General features: G+C 42.8%; 1 protein-coding gene across 11 annotated transcripts in view; it reads right to left on the reverse strand.

Moving 5' to 3' along the window:
* Positions 1–27,383, reverse strand: part of DCUN1D3 (defective in cullin neddylation 1 domain containing 3) — a 37,273-nt gene that overhangs the window by 3,449 nt on the left and 6,441 nt on the right. For 7 of the 11 annotated variants that reach the window (XM_077906898.1, XM_077906893.1, XM_077906894.1 and 4 more), the window contains exon 2: positions 123–658. In XM_077906898.1, coding sequence (XP_077763024.1) covers positions 123–553 — 431 coding nt within the window. In that variant the 5' untranslated portion in view covers positions 554–658. Of the gene's footprint in view, positions 1–122; positions 659–8,977; positions 9,113–27,383 lie in introns of all 11 variants that reach the window. The other 4 variants (XM_077906892.1, XM_077906890.1, XM_077906891.1 and 1 more) reach the window with 1 other exon arrangement.

Here is a 27,383-nt window from a genome sequence, read left to right on the forward strand (position 1 = left end):
AAAAAAAAACTTACCCAAAACCCTAAGAAGCCAACCCAGTTCTACCCCAGTTGGGCATCCCTGCCCAGGAGTGCACTCATCCTCCTCTGCTCACCTGGTGATATGAAGTATTTGTGACTAACCTGGTGAATTTGCACATGGTAGCAGCCTGGAACTTCCAAGCCAAGAGCAGCACTCGAAATTCTGTGGGGTCAACACATAAGTCATTGCAAAAGCGCTCCATGCCTTCCTCCAAAATTGCATCCTCCCGCTCATCCTTGTAGCGCCTAAACAGTTCTTCCAGCCTCTGCAGGGAAGACTCCTCAGCATTGGACTTGGGCTCCCTCCCGGCATCTCCAGAGGACGTTGGCAGCTGGCAGGGCTCAGTGGCAGCCTCTGCCTTCTTGGTCCCATTCACAAGGATATCCCCGCCTGGCTTGCCACACGCTGGTGGCTGTTCCTCACGGTGGCCTGCGCTCCGTCTGCTGTGTGACTTGCTGCTGGGGTCACGGTCTCCGTTCTTGCTGCCCAGGGTTGATGAGGGATTCTTGCACTTGGTGACACACTGGCCCATGGTGCTGGTGGCCTGGCCTCTAGAGTGGCCCCCTCTGGATCAGATGCCCTCGCAGCCACTGGCCCATGTGCCTCAACATGCCATCAGCCAGAGGAGCTAGCCAACCTGGAAGAAAATCAGAGCAGTTACCACTGGATGGGGAGACAGGCAGTCACAAATTCCCCTCCCCTCTGGGGACTGTGCCCCAGGGCACCACTCTATTTCGTGAGCCAACCATGAGCCCAGGGAGATACCCACAGTTCTTTCCCATAAGCTCTCTACCCTTCACATTGGAGATGTAGGGCTAGGGCACATATGGAGAACCAGTAAGAAAATGCCTAAAATTCTTAAGGTAACATAGGTTACAAAGAGGTTGATTCATGTGCAGAACGCATCAAGGAAGACTACAGTTTTGCCAGAAATATTCCAGAGGAAATCTGTCTTGCCAACTTGCCATCACATAAGAAAGTTATTTGGTCCTGGGTTAAGCCAGAAGGTGCAAATAAAAAGTTCATCTTCTAGTTCCTAATGTCAAAATCCTCAGATTTTCTTTTTTTAAGTAGAAGGAGTAGGGAGAAAGGGTAGCCACATTTAAGACAACTATACAGTTTCATAATGGCCTAAAGACAAGGTAAAGTATCTGGGGAGTCAGGACTACATGCAGTGTCCTAACCAAATAGCAAAGTAAAATTTGCCTCTGATCTCTTCAGATTCCTTTCTGGGGCTCTCTGAAACAGTAGGTGAAATGCCCTTTCTCCACGCTTCCTCTGCCCACCCACAGGAGCCAAACACCAGGCCTATACCCCACACCAAGGTTCCCAGTCCTCCAGTTTCTCTCTCTCCCCTCCCCAGGTCCTCTGTGAGGTTGTATAAAGAGTCAGAGCCAAGTCCACACCAAACAGGAAGGGCCTACAAGGCTGGCAAGCTCAGTCCTCCAAGAGGGTGTCTCCACCTTAAAAGAAGGGTTCATTTATCCAAATATAATCTCAAAATGGTAGGATAATTAGTAGATAAAAAAGAAAAGTCTGCACGGATACATCACAAACTCATCATGGTGGTTTATTACTTATTTAAGAATGTTTTTAGAAGAATTGCTAGAAATTTCCTGGTCAAGGGTGAAGTGAATTCTCTGCAACTGCCTCCTCAGGACTCTCTTAACTTCCAACTAATTCACGAAAAGATCCAGCTACAACTTAGTACCTGTCAAATTCTACCTGCTGCCATAATCACTGCAGCCACCAAAATGATGTTAATACAACTTTAGACCAGGAGCCAGAAGCAGAGTAGGTAAAGGGGACCTACATCAATGTTAGTCCCATGCCTCTCCAGCTCTAGGAAGCGTTGTGGCCCTTAGTGATCCAAATTCAAATCTCTTAGGAGATAGGCAGTGGGGCAGAAGGGTGTGTGTGTGTTTTAAAGATTTTATTTATTCATGAGAGACAGAGAGAGAGGCAGAGACGTAGGCAGAGGGAGAAGCAGGCTCCACGCAGGGAGCCCGATGTGGGACTCGATCCCGGAACCCCGGGATCACAACCTAAGCCAAAGGCAGATGCTCAACGACTAAGCCACCCAAGTTCCCCCAAAAGGGTGCTTTTTATGGAAGGTTGGAGCTTTAAACTTTACCTAAAGAATTTTGATTTCCTCCAAATGGTGCCTAGATAAATCTGAAGTTATCTTCAAAAGGAATTTTATGGGTAAATTCTGAGCATACATGTTAAATGATGAGCAGAATCATTCTTCTACTTATCAAAGACTAATCGTATCAGGGTGTGTCCTATTCTCCACCCTCAAAGAGAATAAATGACAGAGACATGCCCATACATGCCCTAAAAAGACTTGCAGTTCCACTTAGGCTTTCAAAAAAAAAAAAAAAAAAAAAAAAAAAAACCACTGAAACCCTACACGGATTTTTTGGTGTGGAAAAGACAGATCCAAGTATGTTTTCTTAAGTCCTTTTATGCTTTAATAGTATAGTGAATTAGCCATAAGCACAACCTATTAAAATTTTAAAAGGCAAGGGGTTAATTCTTAGAAGACCAGCATACAAGGAAAGCAACTGTTCAAGCTGAATTATCTCAAAACAAGCAGGACTATACCATGTGGAAGGTCTGGTTTCCAGATTTGTGTTTCTAAAGACTACAGTGCTAAAAGAAACAAAAGGCCCAAACTTACACAAACCCCACATGCTCACAGACTGGCAACTCTAATTCCCAGGCACGCTGACTCACCAGGGTTTGCTGCTCAGCTCCTGCTGCTGAGGGAGGCCCAGGTACCTGGCAGGATAAGAGGATTTCCTGGCCTCTGTCTGACCCACCTACCCCAGGCCACTTACCCCCACCCCCACAGGACAGATGCTTCATTGTACCAGCTTCCTCCAAATCCTGGCGCCAGGGCCTTCAGGTAGGCCAAACAGATGGGCCTCCCAAAGAGGCCCTAATCCCATTTCCCCAAACGGCCTTCCACATAAGAGCATCTTTGATGACCTGACACAGCAGAACCTGAAGGCTTTTAACATGCCCAGATGAGAAAAAGGAGGGGAAAATCAATTTAAACAGATGATCAATCAGCAAGTGCCAGAAGGTCAGATCTCTCTTCCATTCTGGTCCTTTCTGTGAAATGCCCCCACTCCAGATGAGTGTTGAGGCGAGTGACGATCTCAAGCCAGAAGAAAATATTTTCAGATCTGATGGCAAATACAGCCCCCTGATGATTCAGTGGCCTCCCTTCTTTTGTATCTACCTCTTTCCTTGGGAAAACAGTTTTGCTCCCAGGCTCGGTCTCATAAGCCCTGTGTCCCCAAATGGCAGCACTTCAAGTGTCTCAAAGTTGGAAGTCTCCCTGGACTTGCTAGCTGATGGCTAACAGCTAATAATAGCAGTTATCGGGATCCCTGGGTGGCCCAGCGGTTTGGCGCCTGCCTTTGGCCCAGGGATCGAATCCCACGTCGGGCTCCCGGTGCATGGAGCCTGCTTCTCCCTCTGCCTGTGTCTCTGCCTCTGTGTGTGTGTGTGTGTGTGTGTGTGTGTGTGTGTGTGTGAGACTATCATAAATAAATAAAAATTAAAAAAAAATAGCAGTTATCAATTATTGAACACTTGATATCATGCCTGGCACTATGCTAATAAGCACTTTACAGATAGTAAAACTCCTGTATTGTCCCCGCAACCCCATTTAATAAGGAAACTGAGGCACAAAGTAAATCACCCAACATCACACAAGCAGAACCTGGTATGTCTGGCTTGAGAAATGTACCTTTACCTCTAGGCCAGACTGCTGAGTCCACCGACATCAGAGCACCAAGGGAGAGCCCACCAATGGATGGGTCCTGAGCTCTGGAGTCACGAACACGATCCCATCAGCCACTGGGAAGATAACAGCACACTGTCTGCGCCCGGTGCTTAAAAAGGGTGTCTCACTCACTGTCCTCTCCCAGCGAGCTCCGGGGCCCAGGCAGCTGTGAGGCCCATGCACTCAGCCTCGCCAGAGATGCTGTAAAGCGGGGATGTTTCAGACCATCGGCTGGTTAAAAACTCTCGCTCTGAAATCAAAGCTCAACTTTGCCAGTGATTATTGTTGACCATAATTGAAACTGGTATTTCCTTAAGCTGCAGAATGGTATCTGCCTCACAAAGCAGTTGTAAGGATTGTCAGGAAATGCAGATAAAGGGCACCTGCTACACAGTGTCCATCGTCCCCCCACCCTCCCGCTGCCCCAGAAATGACAGAGGACAGCTATCATTCATTATCATTAACAGCCAAGCAGTATCTGCTTAGCCTGATGAAAGCCCCAGCTCGTCCTATCTGAACAGCCTTCCCAGGCCCTACCAGGATGCCTACCCCTGCCTGGAGTCATGTGCTTGGGTCTTGTTCAAGAACAGTCTCTTGAAGCACTGACCCTGCTCAAACGCACCACTGCCCAGAAACACCTGCAGGACTGTGTTCTCCATAGGATGAGACTTCCTTATGACTGATGCTGAGTACAATCAAGCTGGGCATTTGCTGTCCTCTAGGGATACCCTGAAGCTAAGAGTTACTCACTGTACCTAACCTGGGGCATGCTTCCAGCCAGTTCCTTACTCCCTCCCTTTCCCACTTAGGCCGAGCTCTGTAGGCTTACAGAAGACAGGATTTCTAGCTTGATACTCATTTATATTAATTTAATGGAACTGCCTTTCCAACTGGTCATCCCAGCCGCCTCCCTGAAGAGGACAGCCTCAGCACAATCTGGTGCCAAGCTTCACCAGCCACAGAGCACCATTATCAATGAATTACCACTTTGTATATGGTATTACATTATCATCACTCTACATAAGTATGTAGCTCTGTGACATAGTTACTCCCACTTCATAGGAAAGGAAATGGAGGCACAGCAAGGCCAAAGAGCTATCTAGCAACAGAGAACAGAGGGGCAGAGTGATTAAGAGGATGCACTCTTGGAGCAGACAACCCTGGATGTGAATCATGGTGATGGCACCAACTGTGTGACTGTCAGCATTCACTTTAAAATGGGGCAGCTATACTTCAAGACAGAGTAAATGAGATAATCCATGTGAGATGTTCTGCCCACAGAAAGTGTTCAGTAAGTGTTAACCTTTGTCATAGCTGCTGCTGTTCTTGCCAAGTCGGTGACAGAATCAAGCCTCCTGAACAGTGCTCTTTTCAGTGGCCAGTGCAGCTCGGGGTGGGGGTGGGGGGGCAGGGAGAGATGTTGGCTCAGGTACACAGGACTCCCCAGGTAACCAGTGCAGCTCCTGTCTCCCTGTCCTCACCGTGACTCTGCTCTCCCGCTCCAGCTAAGGGGCATAAGTGAGATGAACAGGGCAAGGGGCAGGGAGAAAGGAAAGGCAGGAAGAAAAATAAAGAAAACACACACATACACATATACCCCTGGAAAGCTACTTCTGGGCACAAATGTAGTTTTGGGCTTTACTTAAAAGATTGAAACCAGTATGTCTGCTCAGTTTATGCTGGGTCAGGATTAGCCTCCAGCTTTTCTCCTTCAATCTCAGCTCCAAATGCTTCTGTCACCCTCCCTCTCTGCCCCAACCCCCCCAACACCTCACACCGTGCCAGCCCTGGCCAGTGTTCCTGGGGATGGGCTTGGCTGCCTGCCTGGCCCCAGGCCTGGAGCTGCCACTGCCGGGCCAGGGGCAACCCCAGAGGCTGTGATCCCTGTGGATGCTCTGGCTCCAAAGAAGGATCAGGAGCTGATCTATCTTGTAGGCAAGTTCCTGGTTCTCCTCAGGCTTACTGTCTATGACTGAGACAGAAGGACACGTTATGGAAGAGAATGATCCTGGAGGGCCAAACCACACCAGGACACAGGGTGACTGGAGACAGGAAAAGGAGAGAGGAGTGTGAACCAGTTACAGAAAGAAAGGTGGAAGGGCTGACGAAGGGGAAGTGATAAGCGTTCGGGCTGCATGCTTCCTATGCATCATCGCCTTTGGCCTCGCAACCACCCAGCTTGTTAGACCTTTTACAGATGAGGAAACCGAAGTTTCTTAACTACTAAGCAGGGTGACTAGGAGATAAAACCAGCCTGTCAGACTCCAAAGTCCACCCCGTGGGAAAGTTTCAGAGAAGTGGCTCTTGTTTGGTCTTTAAATGACTGGAAACACCAAATGGAAAAGAAAGAGTCAAAAGGCCAATGTGGTTGATCCAGATGAAAAGGTGATTTAAAATATTTAGTAACAGCAGTATCTTTTAGACTACACATAGGTACTGAGGGGATTCACACTGTCAACATTTAACCCACTACAACTGTGTGAGGAAGATACTCAAAAGGTTTGAGTATCTTCCTTTTGAATATCTTAAGTATCTTCCAAACCTTCCCAAACCTTTTGAGTATCTTCCTCACACAGGAAGTATCTCTTGAGTAACCTCCTCTACAGAGAGGAGAAATGAAGAGAGTTTAAGGAATTTGGCCTCATGTCCCACAGTCCACAAAAGAAAACAGATTCAAATCCAGGCCAACTGATTCTAAACCCACCATTCGGGATCCCTGGGTGGCGCAGCGGTTTGGTGCCTGCCTTTGGCCCGGGGCACGATCCTGGAGACCCGGGATCGAATCCCACGTCGGGCTCCCAGTGCATGGAGCCTGCTTCTCCCTCTGCCTGTGTCTCTGCCTCTCTCTCTCTCTGTGTGACTATCATAAATAAATAAAAGTTAAAAAAAAAAAAATTAAAAAAAAAAAAATAAACCCACCATTCTTCATCACTGGCTTCACTACTATTCTCTGCTACAATGTGTCCCAAAGACATGCCCTTCTCCCAAGGAGAGGATCATGGTCCAAGACAAAAAGGTACATTAGCAACACCTAAATGTCACCAGAGATATGGAGTAAACTTCCAGGTTTGGTTCTGGTCTGGTACCTCCCCACAGTGTGGACCCTGGAACAAGTCATCTAACCTCTCCGAGTCTGTGTGATCCCAGCATTAAAGTGAGGGGTCGAGACTAGTCCTTTCAAGTTTAACGTTCTGGGGCTACCTTCACTTTTTTTGGCATCCAGTGAGGCTAAAGTTCTAACTTTGCAAGCCTTCTAAGAACAGGCACTTTGCCTGCTCAAGGAACGGCTCTCATATGCCTGCCTTGCTTGCCCAAGCCTATCAGACCCAAGAGAAAATAAGACAAGAAGTCCAAAAGGAGGAAAGAGAAAACAGGGGTACTCCAGTCTGAACAGGTGAAAGATTACACTGTTGTTGCAGGCCTGCATCTCCTTAATCATCTTAGTTTGATCTCTGCAGGGTCAGCAGGTGCCCTGGCATATGGAAAACAGACCAGAGTGAGCTGGTTCGTGGCTGCTGCTGGTTGGGTCAGGAAGCCTACTTAGAGGAATGCTGCCCTGGCTGCTGATGGGGAGCCTGTCACCCCAGGAACAACCTCATGAAATGAGAAGCTAAAAAACAGGAGGCAAATGCTAGCACCAAAAATCAGTGTCAGCAAGGCTCTTACAATCTACTTGGAGACTTCCTGGAGGGAAAGCTGATTGGCCCAGCCCATTCTGTTCTCATCTAGTGTCTCTTCAGAAACAATAACTACTGACAAATGCCAGTGTTTCTATCTAGTGGCAGTAAAAGACCGCTTTCCAACTTCCATCCAGTCTGTAGAGCTAGCTGGGTGCAAGTTTCCAGTTCTTACTATATATGCCAGACACTCAAAGGCCAGAGACCATAAGTACATGGAATTCCTCCTATGGCTTTTCTCTAGACACTGGGGGTTTACTGCACTGTGCTGGGAGAAGCTCCCCCCACGGGGGTCTCACAGCAAGACCACAGGAGCCCTGCGATCTCACCTGGCAGCTGGAGATGCTGAATGACCTGAGAGAAAAATAGAGGATGGGCAGTGGCCATTTGTAAACTACTTCCTAGAAAGTAAACTTACAGAAATAACAAAGAGGTAGACTCAGGGGGTGCCTGAAATAGAGAGTTGCCTGCTGTCACTTGGAACTTGGGCCATATAAGATCACCTTCAGAGATCAGGTCTCTTTACCCAGAGCTACTTGGGAGGGAAAGCTTTCCCTCTGCCAAAGCAAACGAGCCCCGTCTGCTGCTATTTTCATGCTTTTAAAAGACTTTTTGTCCTAAAATGTACTACAGCAGCAAGCTAAGACAGCAGTTCCAGTTAGGGTTGGGTAGGAACACATGACTTTTTACATCAACAAATCTCAAAAGTGCAAAAGAAAAGAAAAAGAGGGATTTGGGGGCAGGGGGATGGGGAGAAAAAAATTTTTTTAAGAAAATAAACCAACTTGTTATATTTCTGTAAAATACTCTTAAATCACATGACTGAGAGCAGCCAGCTTTCCACAGAATAATTTTTTTAAAGTGTTCTTACTGTTCCTCACCTTGCACACTTCAAATATACTATAAGTAAGAATATATATCCAGCTGGAGGCCCGAGGACGAGGCCAGTGTGGGCTGGCTAGAACAAATACTGATTGCCAAACACAACTAAGCCAACACAGTGCATGTACAATAAAGTTTCCAAATACCAAATAATGAAGCATTTTTGGTCTCTGAGCTCCAGGAATGAGCTACATGTCTAAACCCACATGACGAAAAAAGGGCCATATCATTTTACTGACCCACACTCAGCATCTTTTTTTCCTGTCACTACGGATTGGGACAAGTCAGGCTATCCACTCATGTGCAAAGCAGACATCATTAAAGGGCACCAGATTTCCAGGTTGACATTCTTTGTGTTTCTGCTCCAGCTTTCTCAGTTTCCTTCCTGGTTTAAGACCCGAGAGCTATCCTGGATCTGGGCTCCATGGTACCAGAATAAAAATGGTTACATTCTTCATCTCTGGTTTTATGCTTACTGCTTGTTTTCTTTCTTAAGATACAGCCTTTTAGGCCCCGCTGAAGGTAAACCATGGGAGAAGGAGGCACTGATTCCTGGCTTCCAGTTGGCATATGAGTACCAGCCACCCTAGAGGCTTACCTGACTGTCGATGATTAGTCCTCAAACATCCAATTACCACATCAACTGTTCACTTCTCAGTCTCCTTCTGAGCAATTCAGTAGTCACAATGTGACTGAAAAATAGTTAACTGGAGATAAGCTTTGGTTTTTGCCCCTAAGTAAAAGAAAGGCAAGAAAGGAAACTGTGAAAGGAGTCGAAAGAGGAGGAAGGAACCCAATATAAAGGTGACAAATGACTGCATCAAATGTCTTAAAGGGGCACCAGAATTACCACAAATGTATAGATGTGGTTTCTAGAGCCACATTTCCTCTAAGAAGGCCTCAGGTTCATCATGTGGTAACTCATCAATCTCTTAAATGTTTGCTAATTCTTAAAAAAAAAAAATCCAAATCCATTAAGGCCACATTTATCAGTTTTTTCCTAGAGGCCCACGATGGAAGCTGACTACTAATGCATATCAGACGGGAAGAGGAAGAGGGAGAAAAGAAAGAGCTGTATAATAAAAGAATATCTGTTTTCAACCACATCAGTAAACTGGTCAGAGAAGTAAGGCCACTAAGGCTTTCTTTCCTGCTGCCAAATTCAAAAGTATTACGCAGTTAACTCTGTAAAGTTTAGAAAATAGAGAGAAGCATAAAAAAATCCCCTAGTATCCCACCGCTTATAATTAATGTATGAGTATATCCTTTTAGTCTCTTAAAGGAGCACACATGAATGGCACACACAAAATCTGTACATGTCTACATTATGCACTTGGAACTTTCAAACAAAAGTGAGGTCATATTGTACATTCTATTTTGCAAATATTTTCCATTGAATATTTTTCATATAAATCTTCTCCTCTAATAAAATGCTTTTTAAAAAAGCAGCAATTCAATGACAGTACTTGTATCACCGCAAACACACTAGTTATGTCACGTAACCCACAGACTATTAATAGCTTACTACTAGTCAATCTGTCAAAAATTTGGTGCTGCATTACAGAGGATGTGCCAAAAGGCAAATCCAACTGGGATTCTCTGTTGAAACATATTTAATATTCAGATAAGTTTTTCATTGAATGGAGGTACCATACTAAATCAAGTCAATTTTGTCTCTTGTTGGAAGGACATTTAGCTTCCTTCAAATAGTTTTCACTATTATAAACATTACTCTGATAAAAACAACATGCAGTTAAAATTCAGCACACTTAAAATTTCCTGAGAATAAAACCCTCAAAGTGGAACCAACAGATCAAAGGATACACAAAAAAAAAATTGTATATGTATATAATCCAATCTGAACTATCAACTTGTATAGTGTACTGGGAGTGTGTATTTCTCCCAACATCATCTTGGGATATCTGCCAGGTAATTCAACTTCTTGCAAAAAATCCTTACCAAAAGCACATTAAAACACTGTGTTTAGGGAAAATATCTAACCACCAAAGGAGGATGGAAAGAAAGATCACTTGCTTCATTGTAAATCACATCAAAAAGACTCACAGATCCAATGATTCTGGCTTCAAAAATTCCAAGATATATTGTTAAATAATGGGGGGATGAAAGGGGGTTGAAAAAGATTAATCATAGGACACTTTTTAATCTTACCTAAATCTTCCCAATTATTCTTTCAAAAGGAAATTAACCTGTCTCACCCCCATCAAAAAGTAGCAGTAATAGCAGAAGCAGGAGCCACCACCGCTCATCCTAAGGCCTAGTGACTGACAGTCCCTCTACCACAGATTTAGCATCAAGGTAGAAGGATCTCGCCTGCAGACCAGGCAGAACCTGAAGAATCACATTCAAAGAGGCTCGTTCAAAATGGAACTGTGGGACCCCTGGAAATGGTTAATAGGCTGGATACAGAGTTGTTATATGGGCTTTCTAACTTCAGACTGGATCAAAGGGTATTACTGTGTGCAACAATGACTTGCCAACTTCCCCAGCACTCGGACTCTTCATCAGATGATTACCCAGTTTTCACCTGAAGATCCATCTCCTGAACTCTTGGCCACATAGTTGGGTGGGGCTCAAAATGGACTATGTGACTCAGGGCCACCTGAGCCTCACATGCCCCTGGCTTCATTGACTGGGTCAGGGATATACAGGTGACCTCAGCAGACAAAGTAAATCTTAGAAGTATAGGAAGTTGGAGCTGCTGTAGTCCTCCTGCCAGAGGGAGCCACCCGAGAAAATATAATGCCTACCCAAGAGTCACTGTGAGGATTAAATGGTCCCTTCTTATCATATGGATCTTACTTCAGATGCATGTAGGACCCAAGAATGAAATCACTGCCAAGAGACAAAGAGAAAATGAGTTTTGAAGGCATTATTTGCACCTAGAATCCAACTGTACTACCTTGTCAGATCAAAGCCTGAACTCCACAATGAGCCAATGAATTCCTCTTTTGCATAAGCCAGATGTCAGGTTTTCGGTCACAAGAGAAAGAGCCCCCACGAGCACATTGCTATGTCACCCAGATCTCTTCTACCCACAGAGCAGAAAAATATCTGCTGCCTAGGCCCTCTGACTCATCATCCAGCACCAATTAACTAGGCTATAATTTCATCCCTTAGCTGAACACCAGGACCAATAATCCCAAACTTGAGCAAACTATGAAATTCTATTTACAACTGGGTGGACCACCAGGATGCCATTTAAAAGCTGATACGACTAATGAGCAAAAGAACCTTTCCAGCTGCAATTTTCACAACCTTAGGCCTCCTTCAGGCAGACAGGCCACAAAGCACTTACAGCTGCTTTATTCTGTTGTGTACACACATTCTATCATCTTCATGTTCCCAAGGAGGAACCTCCTCTCAGTACTTAGACACCACGTGAAAAGCTGTAAAGCAAGAGCTCCTGGAAGTCTTTCTCTGTGCAATAACAACATGATCAATCTTCCAGCTGAAATGGGTATTTGATCTAAACCACATCCTACGAACCTGAAAGGCTAGATCTAACATCCTACGAACCTGAAAGGCTAGATCTAACCAGAATTCGGCTACCCTCTTGGTTTCAATTACTATTGCTGAAACAATTTCTCTCTGGTTTCAAGCACTAAAGAGCCTTTTTAGAAAGTATTCAGGTTTTAAAAACTGTGACAGGAAACACTCATTTTTGTGTGCCTTTATTGGAAATACGTTCCCTGCAGGTTAAAAGTCAAGGCCCCAAGGTTGGAGCTTTATTTATTTTTTATTTTTTCAAACAGTTATTTCACAAATGGGCACCTACATGGGCATTCATTAACATGTGTAAAGAAAAGCAGATAATTAAATCAAAATAGAGCTCTATACCTGACAGCTGGCATCATAGTAATAGAGGCTTGGCAAAGACAGACATCTGATGATTCCAGCCCAGTTCCTGCCCACTTCCCACCCATACCGACCTGCCAAAATTGATGCTACCAAATGGCCACTGCAATGCTATCAAAATTCTGCCCTATCAAAATAGCTAGGCCCTATTTTCATAAAACAGATTATAGGAAAATTCTAAAATAAAGCAGCAGCACTATAAGCTCTTTTGGTCACCAATATCTCTGAAAATCTGAGGAGAGCTTTGGATTCAGAAAGAACTATACATGTGCACCACAAACTCATATACTCCAATTTTGCATCCAATGAGTGGGGTCTATGAAATTACATGTAACTTTTCTGAAATGCATCAGGGTTTTACCTACACCCCAACCACGTTCATTCTCCTCACTCATAACCCATTTGCATACACTGCAGCTCCTAGAGCTGCCCAGGATAATCTTACCCCTTCTGAAAAAGGGCAGGACATGCACTGCATACAGATGACTGCGTGTGTACAGCTCGGCTCTATCTGATCCCCAGCACATCCTTAATCACCTATGCCTCAGTTTTCTCACCTGAAAACTGGGAAAATCAAAGGGTCACAGTGAAGAATAAATGGCTCCTTCATACCAGATGGGTCTCAGAATGCTGAGAGGCGCTCTTTGGCCAACCACCCTACAGCACCATCTCACTCGGGTCCAGCACATCATTTCATTTCTTCCCAGCACATTTCACTCTCTGATTCTTATTACTTTACTTATTGTCTTCTCCCACTACTAGAAGGGAAGTGCCACAGGAGCTGGGATTTTATCTTATTCACCCTTTTGTCCTGTGCATCTAAGCTTTGTCACATAAGCAAATGTTTGATAAATACCTGCTGAGTGAATAATAATCACTATTATTTACTGAGTACTCTGTACAAGGCACTAGTCTGTGTACTTAAAATGTATTAACTCATGACTGAATAAATGATGAGTCCAACATAGTTAGTACTGTCCCTAGCACAAGTTAGTATTCAATAACTGGTAGCCATATATACCAATCTAATTATATGATGACGTTACCAAATACTCAACAGCAAAGGGAGTCGAGTTCTAAGGATGTAGAACTTAACTTCACCTCTCCAGAGCTGCTTCCTAAAGTCCAACCTCTCCTGGACTCCTATCCTTCCAGCACACCTCTACCTTCAGAGAGAAGAAAAAGTAGGAATTGTCTCCTTGTTCCACTTAACTCCCTACCTCATCAATCCCCAGATAATGTGATACAAACACATCTTCTCAGCCAGCATACACCACTCCATCTCTCTGCATGCCACAAGCTAATTTTCACCTCAAAATGAACAAGAGTCAAAGTTAAAGCTGAAATAGGAACATGTTCATCCTGTTACGCCTCTTTTTGTTTTTTTGTTTGTTTGTTTGTTTTGTTTTGTTTTGTTTTTTATTATTATTTATGATAGTCACAGAGAGAGAGAGAGAGGCGCAGAGACACAGGCAGAGGGAGAAGCAGGCTCCATGCACCGGGAGCCTGATGTGGGATTCGATCCCGGGTCTCCAGGATCACGCCCTGGGCCAAAGGTAGGCGCCAAACCGCTGCGCCACCCAGGGATCCCTACGCCTCTTTTTGACATGCACTCCAGTCCTTTGGAAAAAATTTACATTTATGATGGATATCACTCCAGCCTCTCTTAGCAAGACAGAAAGTCCAGAGAGTTCATTCAAGCCATGATCATGCAGCACTCTAAGAAGCTTCAAGGGTTTGCTAATCAGATGAACTCCAATGGAAAGCCTTCAGGTGCTGGTCTGAACTGCCTCTCCTTTACTTCAGTAAACTAAGGCATCACACATTTAAGATGTTTGGAGATGCAAGGGCAAAAACCAGTTTTTTTTAATACTGAATACTGAAAATGAAGGACTCACAGCCAGTTTTATACTACTATCCCACTGTTTTATTTTCTAACACTTGGCGGAGGGCAGAGTGGCTTTTAACTCTGAGGGCTGAAGCAGGTACCTCATCAAAGATATTAAGAGATGGAGGACCACCAAGATCCTCCATGTCTTTGGAACCACAGGGGACAACAGACTATAGTTTATATGACAGCAAGAAAAGGCCAAGAACTAAAGTCCTAATCAGAGCCTTCAAAGCCAAATGCACTTGCCAAGAAAGCAAAGGGCAGATTCCACCTCCGCTGGCTGGCAGGCAGGCCCACACATTCTGCTTAACCATGTGAAACAGCTAGCTTTTGCTCTCCCCGCCCCCGGGCCCAGTTATGATATTTGGGTAGCAACACCGGTGACTTTTCTAGGAGAGAGTTTTACAAAAATAGGGCTTCCAATTTTAGGTCTAGAATTGAAAAGAAAAATAGCCAGAATTAGAAGTTTGTTTTAACACAATACATTGAAAATTACAAGTTTAAGTGCTGGTCGCTGAGGACGGGGAATCACACCACCACATGACTTCTCAGTGAGTCATAAAAAATAGTACAGGCTTGTTTAACAGTGGACATCCACCAGTAATAAGAGTTAAGGAGTCCACTTGTGTCAGATGACAGAAAGCTGAACTGACACTCCTGCGTTTGTTTCAGTAGTGGACTGACAGAAATGAACCGTGGCAGCAATTTACAAGACAGATATGTTAATAAACCTTTTCTGAGGCTAGTCAAAAAGGAAATGTTTGAAACCCTGAATAGGACTCATTTTTCAAAAGTTAAATCAGTTTAACAAGAAAAAAAAGTACTCTAAACTTTAATAAATCACCAACTGAAACATTTCTGGATTTCTAATACCCATTCTTGATTAACATACCTTTGTGTTAAAGCAAAAGCAAGTGCAGGCATTTAACAGCAAGCTGCTACCCTTTCAGTTATGAGAACCACTCTGGTGGAACTAGATGAGAGCAACAAAAATTAATCTTCAGGCCTAGATGGATAGTGTCTTGATAATAAGACAATAAAGACCTCCCTAAAGGGCTTCTGGGTGCCATAAATTATATAACAAATCTACTTCTGCCAGGCAGCCAGGATTAACTCCTATTCACCCAGGGCACTACTACTCAGTATCACCAACTGGCTTATCCAAATGAAACAGTCATTATCCACCATTGCCCTGTGAAAGGCACAGCACATCTCTTGCTTGCATCAGTTGGCTGACGCTAGCTACTCACTGCAAGAGAAGTCAACCTAACAATCTTAAAGACAACTCTGATACTTGTTTCTTCCAGGCCAAAACATTTTTTAAAAGCCAAAAAGGATTTTCATTAGTTATGCATTCAAGGCTTGAATGCACTACATATCCTTTACTCTTCTGTAACATATACATTCACGGCTCCCAAGCAGGTGGTCAAAAATAACAAGTCCACAGAAGAGACAGGATGCTATTATTTCAGTGACTGCATCTTACATTAGGAGTTCTAAGAAGGCCGGGAGTGCATATGGTAACATGAAAAGGGCTAATTGGCACCTAATAAACATTTTCTAAAGAATCAAAGGTAGAGGCACCTGGGCAGCTCAGTCAGTCAAGCATCCAACTCTTGATTTCAGCTCAGGTCAGATCTCAGGGTCGTGAGATTGTCCTGCTTCCTGCTCATGCTCAGCGGGGAGTCTGCTGGAAATTCTCTCCCTCTTCCTTTGCCCCTTCCCCTGCATGCGCATGCGCACACTTTCAATCTCTAAAATAAATAAATAGGGGGCACCTGAGTGGTTCAGTGGTTGAGCGTCCACCTTTGGCTCAGGTCATGATACTGGAGTCCTGGGATCAAGTCTCACATTGGCCTCCCCACAGGGGCCTACTTCTCCCTCTATGTCTCTGCCTCTCTCTGTCTCTCATGAATAAATAAATAAATAATCTTTTAAAAAATAAAATTTAGGGACGCCTGGGTGGCTCAGAGGTTGAGCATCTGCCTTTGGCCCAGGGAGTGATCCCAGGATCCAGGATCGAGTGCCACATGAGGTTCCTTACAGGGAGCCTGCTTCTCCCTCAGCCTATGTCTCTGCCTCTCTCTCTCTCACTGTGTCTCTCATGAATAAATAAATTTTTTAAAAAAAAATCTAAGTAAATAACTAAATAAATAAACTTTAAAAATCTTTTTAAAAAATCAAACGTAAAATAAGCACCTACTATGCACCAAGTGCACTGCACAGATTACCATGGTCTACCTACATGCATGGTATGGGCCACTTTTACACAATAATGTTCACAGATGCTTACAAAAGTTTTACAACATACTATCCATCAATTTCAAAACATTTTTATACATATGAACTAATCCAACAATCATACACTATGAGGTAGGTATTATCATCATCACTATTTTACAGATGAGAAAACTAAAGCACAGGAAGTACCAATAACTAGCCTTAAATAATTTTGAGTAGGGATGTGGCATACTCGTGTGTGTGTGTGTGTGTGTGTGTGTGTGTGTGAGAGAGAGAGAGAGAGAGAGAGAGAGAGAGGGAGGGAGGGAGGGAGAGAAAGAGCATTCCAGCAATAGCATGAAAGAGGTTGGAGGGAACAATCCCAGACATAGGGAAACTTATTTGTGGGATAGCAAGTGGCAAGGCTAAAATTCAAACCCATGTTTTACTATTTCTCATAATTAAAGATACTGCTTTTTCAAGTCCACTCGTTTAAAATTATGAAAATTTAAACTGCCTTTTTCAAAAAAACATACTAAATAGGGTAGTTTTTTGGGGGAGCCTGGCCAACTCGATAGGGCATTCGACTTGATCTTAGGGTTTTAAGTTGGAGTCCTATTGACACTGCATGTTAAGAGATGTCTCAAATAGTATCTTAAAAAAAAAAAGGTATTATTTGAGACTGAGCGAGCAAGTGAGCGAGCAAGTGTGTGTGTGGGGGGGGGGGGGTAAACAGGGCAGAGGGAGAAAGAGAAGCAGATTCCCTGCTGAGCAGGGGGCCTGACATGGGACTCGACCCCAGGACCCTAAGATCATGACCTGAGCCAAAGGCTGATGCTTAACCAACTGAGCCACCCAGTGCCCCAAAAATGTTTTTTAAATAAGAGTAGTTTTTTGTTTGGTATGTATAAGTCTTTCAGTTACTGTGAAATGAGAGACTGGACTAGATCAGTGTCTTCCAAACTCTTAAGTGCAGCCTTCAGTGAGAAGTAACACTTTACTTCCTGACCAAATACACGTATGTAAATACATGTATATCGCAAAAGTTTCATGAAGCAATATTTACCATTTCTAGAATTCAGTCTAATTTATGCTATTTCTCTTCTTTAGTTTGGTTTTTAATTATTGATTATAACCCAGTAAATAGATATGACCCAGTGAGAAAATCTCAATCTCAAGATCAAACCTAAAGATGCCCTCCAACAGCCTTATTGTGCCAGACACAACAGTAGGCATTTTAGAGTCATGACAGCAGTTAAGCCCCACATCTACCCTATGAAGTTGGTACTACTGATATCCTGATGAAGATATTACCTCAGAAAAAAACCACTTCACGTAAATCTGTGGCATAGACAGAGAAGCTCACCAAGCAGTACATCTGTTCCCTCAATTTTCCAGCCTCCTTTCAGTGAGGTGGGGGAATGTGTCTATTTCTGGCCAATGAACTGTAGGCAGATGTGATTTTTTTTTTTAAGATTTTATTTATTCATGAGAGAGACATAGAGAGAGAGGCAGAGACATAGGCAGATGTGATTCTTATCATTTCTAAGCCTAAGCACAGAGCTGGCACATGACATCCCGCCCATCTTTTCCCTGCCATGGTGACCAAGACAACACACAATAGCAGGATCTTCATCAGCCTGGGTCTCCAAGTGACTATATGGAACAGGGCACCCTTCAGCCTACTGACCCATGCGGGACATGCAAGCAGTAGTTTTATCAGATTAAGCCAAATGTTGTAAATTCTTACTTCTTGAGTAGCTACCTGTCCTCAGTAATTCTACAGCTCAGGCCACTGACACCTTTACTGCAGCACTCCCACAAATAAGTTTCCCTACAAATGGGCTTGCTCTCTCCAACCTCTTTTACACTATTGCTGGAAAGATCTGTCTCTCTCTCACTCTCTCTCTCTCTCACACATACACAAACACACACACACACACCCATGTGAGTATGCCACATCTCTACTCAAAATTATTTAATAGTTCCCCTTCACCCACAAAAGACAATCAAAACTCAGCAGGGCATACAAAGAAGCCCCCTTCCGAGTTTGGCCTTAACTACTGTCATTCTCGCCATCTCATTCATTCTACATCCCTTAGGCATACTGAAACTCCTGCCATTCCCCAAAATGCCATGGTTTCCCATGCTTCGGTAGTTTTACACACACCGTTACCTCTACGTGGAATGCCACCTCACTCTCTAGTCTTTGTCTCTCCAGACCAGCTAAGATTTTACTTCCCACAGGACTCCTCTCCTACCTCCTTCAAGCTGACCTAGAGCCTCTCTGCACCCCTCCATCTTTATTTATAACATGGATATTTTTTGGCACTGATTTTACATTTTCTAATTGTTATGTCTGTTTTCCTAACCACTTTGTAAGGACCTTAAGAACAAGATCCACAAAGCTGCTCAAATGCATTGGCATGAATAGCTGGCAACCCATAAACACATTTTTCCTGAAACACTGTGTATCCAATCCTAGAATCAGTCCTCAAGAAAAATTCAGGCTACACACATTTCACTTTGAATACAATGGTGAAAGCATCAAATTTGGAGGCCAAATTTTTCTAGGTTACAGGGCTAGTTTTGAATTTCAAAAGTTCCCTATGAATGATCCACATTCCGTCTGGGAAAGCTGGTCCCCTGCTCAAGTATGTCTAATTTGAAAACTACATAGGCTGGTTCTTCTTAGAAAATATCTTATACCTGTCTGGAAATCGAAAGTGCTATTAAAAGTATGTTTTTGAAAGTTTTGTTCTGTTACGCTGCTATTATCATCAAAAGCTCTTTTGCTTAAGTAGGCCAAGTCACAAGAACTAAATGCTGGAGACCAGAGAACTCAGTGTTGTCAACTTAAGCATTGTATGCAAAATAGTAAGGCTACAAACCAGAAAGAGGAGGAACTCCGTCCCAACTACTCAGAGGGAAGGAAAAACTGTATCCTTCCAAATGGGGAAAAGGCAACTGGAAAGATTTTTACCTGTTGCATAACATTTTATTATCTCTTTCTGCTAAGCTAAGCAATGGTTTTGAGCTGGACACTTAGAAAAGCAAATGCCCTGACAAACTAAGCAATTCTGATTCTTTTTAGAGGTTTTTAAAGTTAAGAGATAAAGTCTTTAGTTATACACTTTCATTTTTTTACTTAAGTTGCCATGAAAGTTCAAGTTTCCTATAAGAATTAAAACATTAGGGCAGCCCCGGTGGCTTAGTGGTGGTTTAGCGCCAGCTTCAGCCCAGGGCATGATCCTGGAGACCCCAGGGTCGAGTTCCACGTTCGGCTCCCTGTTCGGCTCCCTGCACGGAGGCTGCTTCTCCCTCTGCCTGTGTCTCTGCCTCTCTCTCTCTCTGTGTCTCTCATGAATAAATAAATAAAATCTTAAAAAAAAGAAAAAAAAAGAATTAAAACATTAGGTTACCATGAGAAGACCAAAGTGGTCTTCTCCAGTAGCGCGGGAAACATGGAAGAATGGCTTGAAAGGGTTTTGAACTCTACCACTATATATGTAAATCTTTCCTTCTGACTCTAAATTACATTTTATCTTTTTTAATGTGTGGTCTTAAATGCTTACACTTCTGCAGAGATTATCCTACCTGGAGATAATTATTTGTATGACTGGGAAAGAACAGTCTTTCATGTGGCTCCCATTGTTAAAGGCCCAACAACTCAGCTGCCCACAAAAAAAATCTTAACCAAGACTCATTGATCCAATGGCAATTTTCCAAGAAGAGAAGGAAATAAACAACCCCACTCTAGCTTTGTAAACCCTAGTCTAGAGACCAAGGGCAAATGTCACCAGACCCCTCCAGCCCCTTTCAGGATTTCCCCAGACTCATCAGCAGTTATCTATAAATAATGACTAAACTCTGTGCCAAGGGAAATGGACTCTGGAAGATATCTACCCAGAGTAAGGCAGACTTGTGAATCTGCACAAAGATGAATGTCATGCACGTCATGAAACAGATTTTAGTGGGAAAAGAGATTTTTTAATACTGCAAAATATAGGCCTGAGTAAAGGCTTTTGCCCTTTCCCAACGTGCCAAATACCACAAGTCACCACTTCTCTCAGGAGACAAGACAGTATGAATGACAAAACCAAGATTTACAATGTATGAGGGCTTGTGGCTTGGAACATTAGATTTCACCTCAATTGGTGAGAGTGTCTCATTATGAAATCAAGTAGAAACACTGTATTAAATAAAGGAAGAAGGAAAATAATCTTGGGCTACATCACTGTCACCATTTCGCTCTATTTTGACCTCATCTTGACTAGGTAACACATGGCACAGAAAGAGAACAGACACAGAACCATCCTTATATCAATTTTTTAAAATTATAATTTGAAACATTAAACAATTTATTACACGAGCTAGACAGATGCATGAGCCTCTATGCTGCAGTAATTATAAAACAAAATCACTTGCAGAACATAGGCCAACAACCAAAGTAGATAATGAAAGATGACAGTGTGAAGATACATAGAAGATGTCAAGGGAACAAAGGTAATTAAGGTTTAAATAAAAAAAAACAAACAACTTAAGAACCATAGACTACCTCTGAAAGCAACTTTCTTGGCTCCTATTACGAAATCGAGATTTCAGTTTTATTCTGAGGTTTTACTTAAAAAGAAAGCACCTCCTACAATAGTTTGTTTCATTTCTACCACTGCTCATTTAACTTCTCAAGACCCTCCCTCTGCTGAGTTACAAGCAATATGACAGAAAGTGAAATGAAATTTTAAATAAAGCTTGCCTCAGTTTTTAACTTCATTTTACGGCACATGTCACACTGTACTTTTAAAGAAGTTACCAGCAAGAAGTAATGTACCAGACATTAAGACAGAGCAGAGCCCCAGCCTTCCAGAACCTAGAATACATGCACTGGCATGCATTCAAGAGAGAGGGTTGGCCAAAAAAAAAAAAAAAAAAGGCGAGAGACAGAGAGACAGAGAGAGTTGGCATTTTTTCTCTCCACGACAGAACAGGTCAGAACCCTAGCTGCTTCCATGGGGAGCCTCAATCCCAAAGAGTGAAAGGAACAAAAATCAATCCTGGTTGCAGGGAAACTGCTTAGGGTGAAAGAGGAAGCAATACTACTTATTTCTTATTCTTTAAAAAAAGCCACCACTACTAACATTTACAATATTTTAAATTCTATACAACTTACTTATCGGTATCTTCACTACGAATGCAGAAATAGAAATGTGTCAATTTGCTTGAATGAGGAAAGTCTTAAGGACCCGCTCTAAAGTATCTATCACCACAGAACTTCACGAAGGTGTAGCACTGCAACAGAATGACTAAACCTTAGAAATTACAAATTCCAGTCTTTTCTAGATGACTTTTATGATCTATGGTCATATTCATGGTAAATATCCATCTACCATTCCAACTATCGTTCCCCCAATATTTTTCTAAAGAGCTTAAAAAAAATCATATCCACTTTAATGTCATTCTAAGCAACACTATCCATGAAGACAAAGGTATGTGACTTGTTATGTTTTCATTAATATGCAATAAAATACAGAACTAGGAAACAAAAAGGACTCATCCGTGTACCACCAAAAATCATCTTGTGTACCATCAATTCTACCAAAAACACTCGAATGCTCACTTCAGCAGCATATACACTAAAAATGTAACCGATGCCACACTTTGAAAAATAGTGATTTAGTCTCAAATCTATGATACAGGTAAGGAAACAGACTCAAAGAGGCGTTGTAACTTGCCCAAAAACACACAGTAACTGTGACAGAGGCCAGACTAGTTTCTAGACTTAGTCCAGTGGTGGTCCCACTAGAGTAGCATCTCCAGGGAATAGAGCTATAGGGAAAATTCAAGACCTGGCCTCGGGGTGCCTGGGTGGCTCAGTCAGCTTATGTGTCTGCCTTCAGTTCAGGTCATGATCACAGGGTCCTGGGGTGGAGCCCCCAGTCTAAGCACAGAGTCTACTTGCCCCTCTCCCTGCTCATGCCACATGCCCCACCCCTCAAGTAAATAAAGTCTTTAAAAAAGAAAAAAGAGAGAGAGAGAGAACTGGGCTTCGAAGAGTTCACCAACAAGTGAACCTCAAGCAGCTGGTAAGCCCTTTACCAGTATACCTGGGCATTTCACTTTCTCTGAGAAGCACATACACAACACAGTACTTGCCAGCTGACTCTCAAAGGTTTTCTGGACCAGCTGAAAAATTTGCTGTTTCTTTCCAAAAGCCTCATATAATTTTGCCCAAACTCAATGAACTTCAAGGTATACTGTAAAAGATAAAAACGTCTCCTGGATCAGTTTCCCATTTTTTGGTTCAACAGTACTTTTGCTACTGAGCCCCAGTCCCCGTTGCTCATGCGTGTTCTATAGTTTCAGGAAGATTTTCCATCTCTTGGTTTTAAGCCAGCCCTGGAAACAGGCTGGAAGTTTCCATCACAGAGTCACTCCTATACTTCCCAGATACCCAGAGAAGGTTTTATTTTCAAGTGATAGATAACCTGTGTCTATTGGGTGCCCATCAAGGTTTTATATACTGTCCCATATGTCCTCCTATATAAAAGTAAAATGATATAGTACCTGGCCCCTTGGGAGCCGCCAACCCAGGTAAGCTTAGCTATGCATGCATGTAGCTAATAAAAGCTGATGTTCTTAGATGTTTATATCTATGCCAGGCACTGTGCCATATCCTTATTGAATCCTCACAATTATTTCCTGTGATTATCCTCCCTTTATATATGAAGAAGATAAAAATGAAACTTAGGGATGTTAAGTGGTTCATCCAACATCAAACTGTAAGTAGGTGATAAAGTTCAGGCTCAAACCCAGACTGACTAGGCTGATGCTCTTAACCAATGCACTATCTTTTTTCAAGTCACACTGAAAGGAAACATGAATTCTGTATATTTGGTATCTTATTAAGTGAGCTCATTTCTTGCACTAGGGAAGTCTAGAGCTAAAGCACCTGTTAAGTTCAAGGAACTATAACATATCCTGGGAATGCTATTTTATACTGGCTGAGGGAGGAGATTGTACCTTTGTAATCCAAAGCTACTCTATCTGCACTTTCTTAACAAAAAACTCCATCTAATTAACAGTAAATACATATTGTTAGTTATTATCTAAATCAACTTTAGGGAGACTCCTTCCATTACTACTTATGGGATGCAAAACTGGAGTATTAATGTGGTATGATAAGAAATACATTTGAGAAAAAAATGTGTGTGCATGTATATATTTGGTCTTTGTCCCAGCTCCTAAAACTCTTGGTACATCCTTACTTTTATAAGTGTCCTATGATATTCCTAAGGATTCCCTGGTGGACCACACTGGAGTTTCTGCTAATGAAGTGACTCAGGGTGGGCCCTTCCATAGCTTCACAACAGAGGCTGGCCACACCAGAAAGACCAGGCACTTGATTAGAAGGTTGGAATTTTCAGACCACAGGGGAGAGGAGAGTGGCTGGACTTTAAGCAGCAGGGCAATGACTGAATCAATTATGCCTACATAAAGGAGACTCAATGAAACTAAAACCAGGCTAGGGGAGCTCCAGGACTGGTGAACACAATAATGACATGCTGGGAGGCTGGCGTGCCAAGAGGGGCCATGGAAGCTGTGCTCATTCATATCTTGTCTCATGCATCTCTTCCAATTGGCTGTTCCTGAGTTGTATCCTTTATAAAGAAACTATAATCCCGAATACTTTTCCCAGTTCTGTGAGTCATATGTTCTGACAATTATTGAATCTGGGGGAGGGTGGTTGTGACGAACCCCAAATTTGTAGTTTGCCAGGCAGAAGTACAGGTACCTTGGGATTACTCGGTACTTGTAGCTGGTATCTAAAGTGGAACAATCTTATGAGAACGAGTCATTATTTTGAGGGCTATGCACTAACTCCAGGCAGTTTGTATTAGAATCGAACCGTTGGACATTTAGATAGTATTAGAGAATTGTTGTTGGAAAAACATAATTAATAACCTCAGAAAAAGAAGTCCACATTAAAACCAATTAAACTGGTGCTCAGAAGCCACTTCTCTACTTGATCTAATCATTAAATCTACAGCTGTCACCAATTCAGAGCACTGCTTGCCATTTTCAGTGCAAGTAGGAAATTGGCTCCTAGACAGATCCACAAGTACCTGGTAAAATAAAATTTCTTTTAAAAGAAGAAAGATGGGGGACAGCCTGGGTGGCTCAGCGGTTTAGCACTGCCTTCAGCCCAAGGCCTGATCCTGAAGACCTGCGATCGAATCCCACATCAGACTCCCTGCATGGAGCCTGTTTCTCCCTCTGCCTGTGTCTCTGTCGCTCACTCTCTCTGTGTGTGTCTCTCATTAATAAATAAGTAAAATCTTAAAAAAAAAAAAGAAGAAGAAGAAACATGGGGTACCTGGTGGTTCAATGGTTGAGCATCTGCCTTTGGCTCAGGTCATGATCCTGGGGTCCTGCGTCAGGAAGCCTGCTTCTCCCTCTACCTATGTGTCTGCCTCTCTCTCTCTGTGTCTTGAATGAATGAATGAATGAGGAGAAGAAGAAAGACTTAGGAACTAATTTGACCTGGTAAAGAAAACATGGACTGTTGCAGAAATGTGAAGTAAAACATGATTACTCTTTAATAATTTTAGTTGTGATTTATCCCACATTATAGTCTCCATGAGAGAATCGTGAATTACTTCAATAGTTTACATGTAACTGTTCCCTTTGCACAGTAGATATTGTTAAATAACAATCACCACCTAGTATTTGCTTCATTATGTACTTTTACCCAAACTCTGATGCACCCAAGGACATCACATTCCCTCTTGTTTACCAACTTCTGATTTGTCAAAAGTAAAATCAAAAGAGACAGAGATCTCAAAAAACTTAAGCCAGCACTCCACAAGCAATCTTTAAGACCAATCTGGTCAAACCAGATACTGCATCCCTGCATTCACCACTCCCCATCAGAAATATACTTTCCAGCAATGGGAAAGAACACTTGTGGTCAGAGCCCTGGTGTGGGCCACTGCATTACCCAACTCCACAGGCCCCTGTTTCCCTCCTTAGGAACAGTGTTCCTTGGAGTTGGGCAATCCTGTGGGCCTGCTCCTTTCCTACCCACTCTTCCCCTGGACAGTACCACTGTTAACATTTTTACCCTTTCCCAGCTGGACCACTGATGGGCATTTCTCTTCACCCAGTGTACCCAGCCCATAATAACACCACCACCCCACCCCACCATCCCAAAGGCCTGCTCTTCTACATATCTTCCTCCCCCCACAACTGAACCCACCTATCTAAATGCCTTTAGAAGTCTTTAGACTTTTCTCTTTCATAAAATGTTAGGAAATCCCCAAGTAAACTGCTCCTTCTCAAAGATAGGCATCATCTGTAACCAACTATTTTGAGTAAATGACTGACCCAATGATTTGTTACTTCAAAGAAAAACCAATTTACTAGGAGTAAAAGAATTATAGAAACATTCTTTAAAATGGACACAGAGCATTCATTCTATCACTTCTTGCTCTTGAATTCCACTCACTTAGAAGAAAGAAAACGTCACTGAAACTGAGAAAAATGTCTCCTCTAAGGACCTGGGACTTCTAGCATGTCCATGATCCTGCCACTTAGAAACCATACCAGCAACCTCACTGCAATGGTATTGCTAACCTTCTCTTTCTGTTTAAAGAACAGCCACTAGCTGGGGCATCTGGGTGGCTCAGGGAAGGCAGCTCGGTCCAAGTCTTGGTTTCAGCTCATGACCCATGAGATTGAGCCCCGAGCCAGGGCTCCACACAGGGAGTCTGCTTGAAGATTCTCTCCCTCTGACCCTCTTCCCACTTACATGCACATACACGTGCATTTTCTCTCTCAAATAAATAAATAAATCTTAAAAAAAATTTTTTTTTTAAGAGCAGCCACTAGCTGGGGCACCTGGGTAGCTCAGTTAAGCATCCAACTCTTGATTGCAGCTTAGGTCATGATCTCAGGGTCATGAAATGGAGGCCCATGTTGGGCTCCACCCTCAGCAAATGTCTGATTCTCTCTCCCTCTGCCCTTTCCCCCCCTTCACTCTCTTAAAAAAAATAAACAGCAGCCACTAAGTAATCATCAAGTAGATATAAAGCAAGAGTTTAACTGAAAACAAATTTGCTTCATAAAAAAAAAAAAAAAAGGGAAAAAGAAAAAACAGGGCAGGGATGTGGCCATTGTAGTTATTTCCCAAAACTGTTCTAAAACTGTCCTGTCAATGGATATACCCAGGTTTTCCTGTTCAGATCACAGGCCAGGTCACTGGGAAAAAGAAGTATTTGGTTCAGCATTTTGCATAGGTATTCTCTATAGCCTGCCTGATAGCTTAAGAAATCGAAGTGATAAAGCCTCAACTCCTATTTGAAAGTACTATTGTCACTTTCAGAAACATTCTGAGGATATAAGGCCAGCTATTTACTAGTGCCCCCACTCATTAATAACCTCATTTCACATACCCTGCAAAGGTGGTTGTGGTTATAAGGAGTTTTCCTGAAAGAACAGCAATTTGTGACAAAATGAGTAAAGAACCAAGAATATATAAAAAAACCAAACAGCAAGGATTCCAATTAAACTCAAACAAAGTGCCTACACATATGAGGCAGTGTAGATGAGAAAATAAAATTAGTACAGAGAAGACTTGAATCTGGTCCTGTAGTTGCCAGTATCTTGCTCTTTAAGCAACTTTATTATAACCTTTCTAGATTTCCATTTCCCGACTAAATCACTGCTTTTCAACCTGTTTTTGGCTTCAGAACATTCTATTCTATAGCATTCTTCTGGGGAAGCCCAACATAACAGAATATTAAAGTTAACTTTCAGAGTGAAGCATAATAGGGGAAATGGAAGGAAAAGAGCAAAACCTCCTCATTCCACCACAGTGTACTCCAGCAATGACCTACAAGAGGGTTCCATTATAGCCTAGTTTGAAAAAACACTACACCAGATATTCTAAAGTTCTTTGAGGGTCTTTTTCCTCCCCTTCCTAAACTGCAGGAAGAAGAATGAACTACATTCAATATAG

The sequence above is a fragment of the Canis aureus genome, chromosome 8, assembly GCF_053574225.1.
Source record: "Canis aureus isolate CA01 chromosome 8, VMU_Caureus_v.1.0, whole genome shotgun sequence".
Classification (NCBI taxonomy): domain Eukaryota; kingdom Metazoa; phylum Chordata; class Mammalia; order Carnivora; family Canidae; genus Canis; species Canis aureus.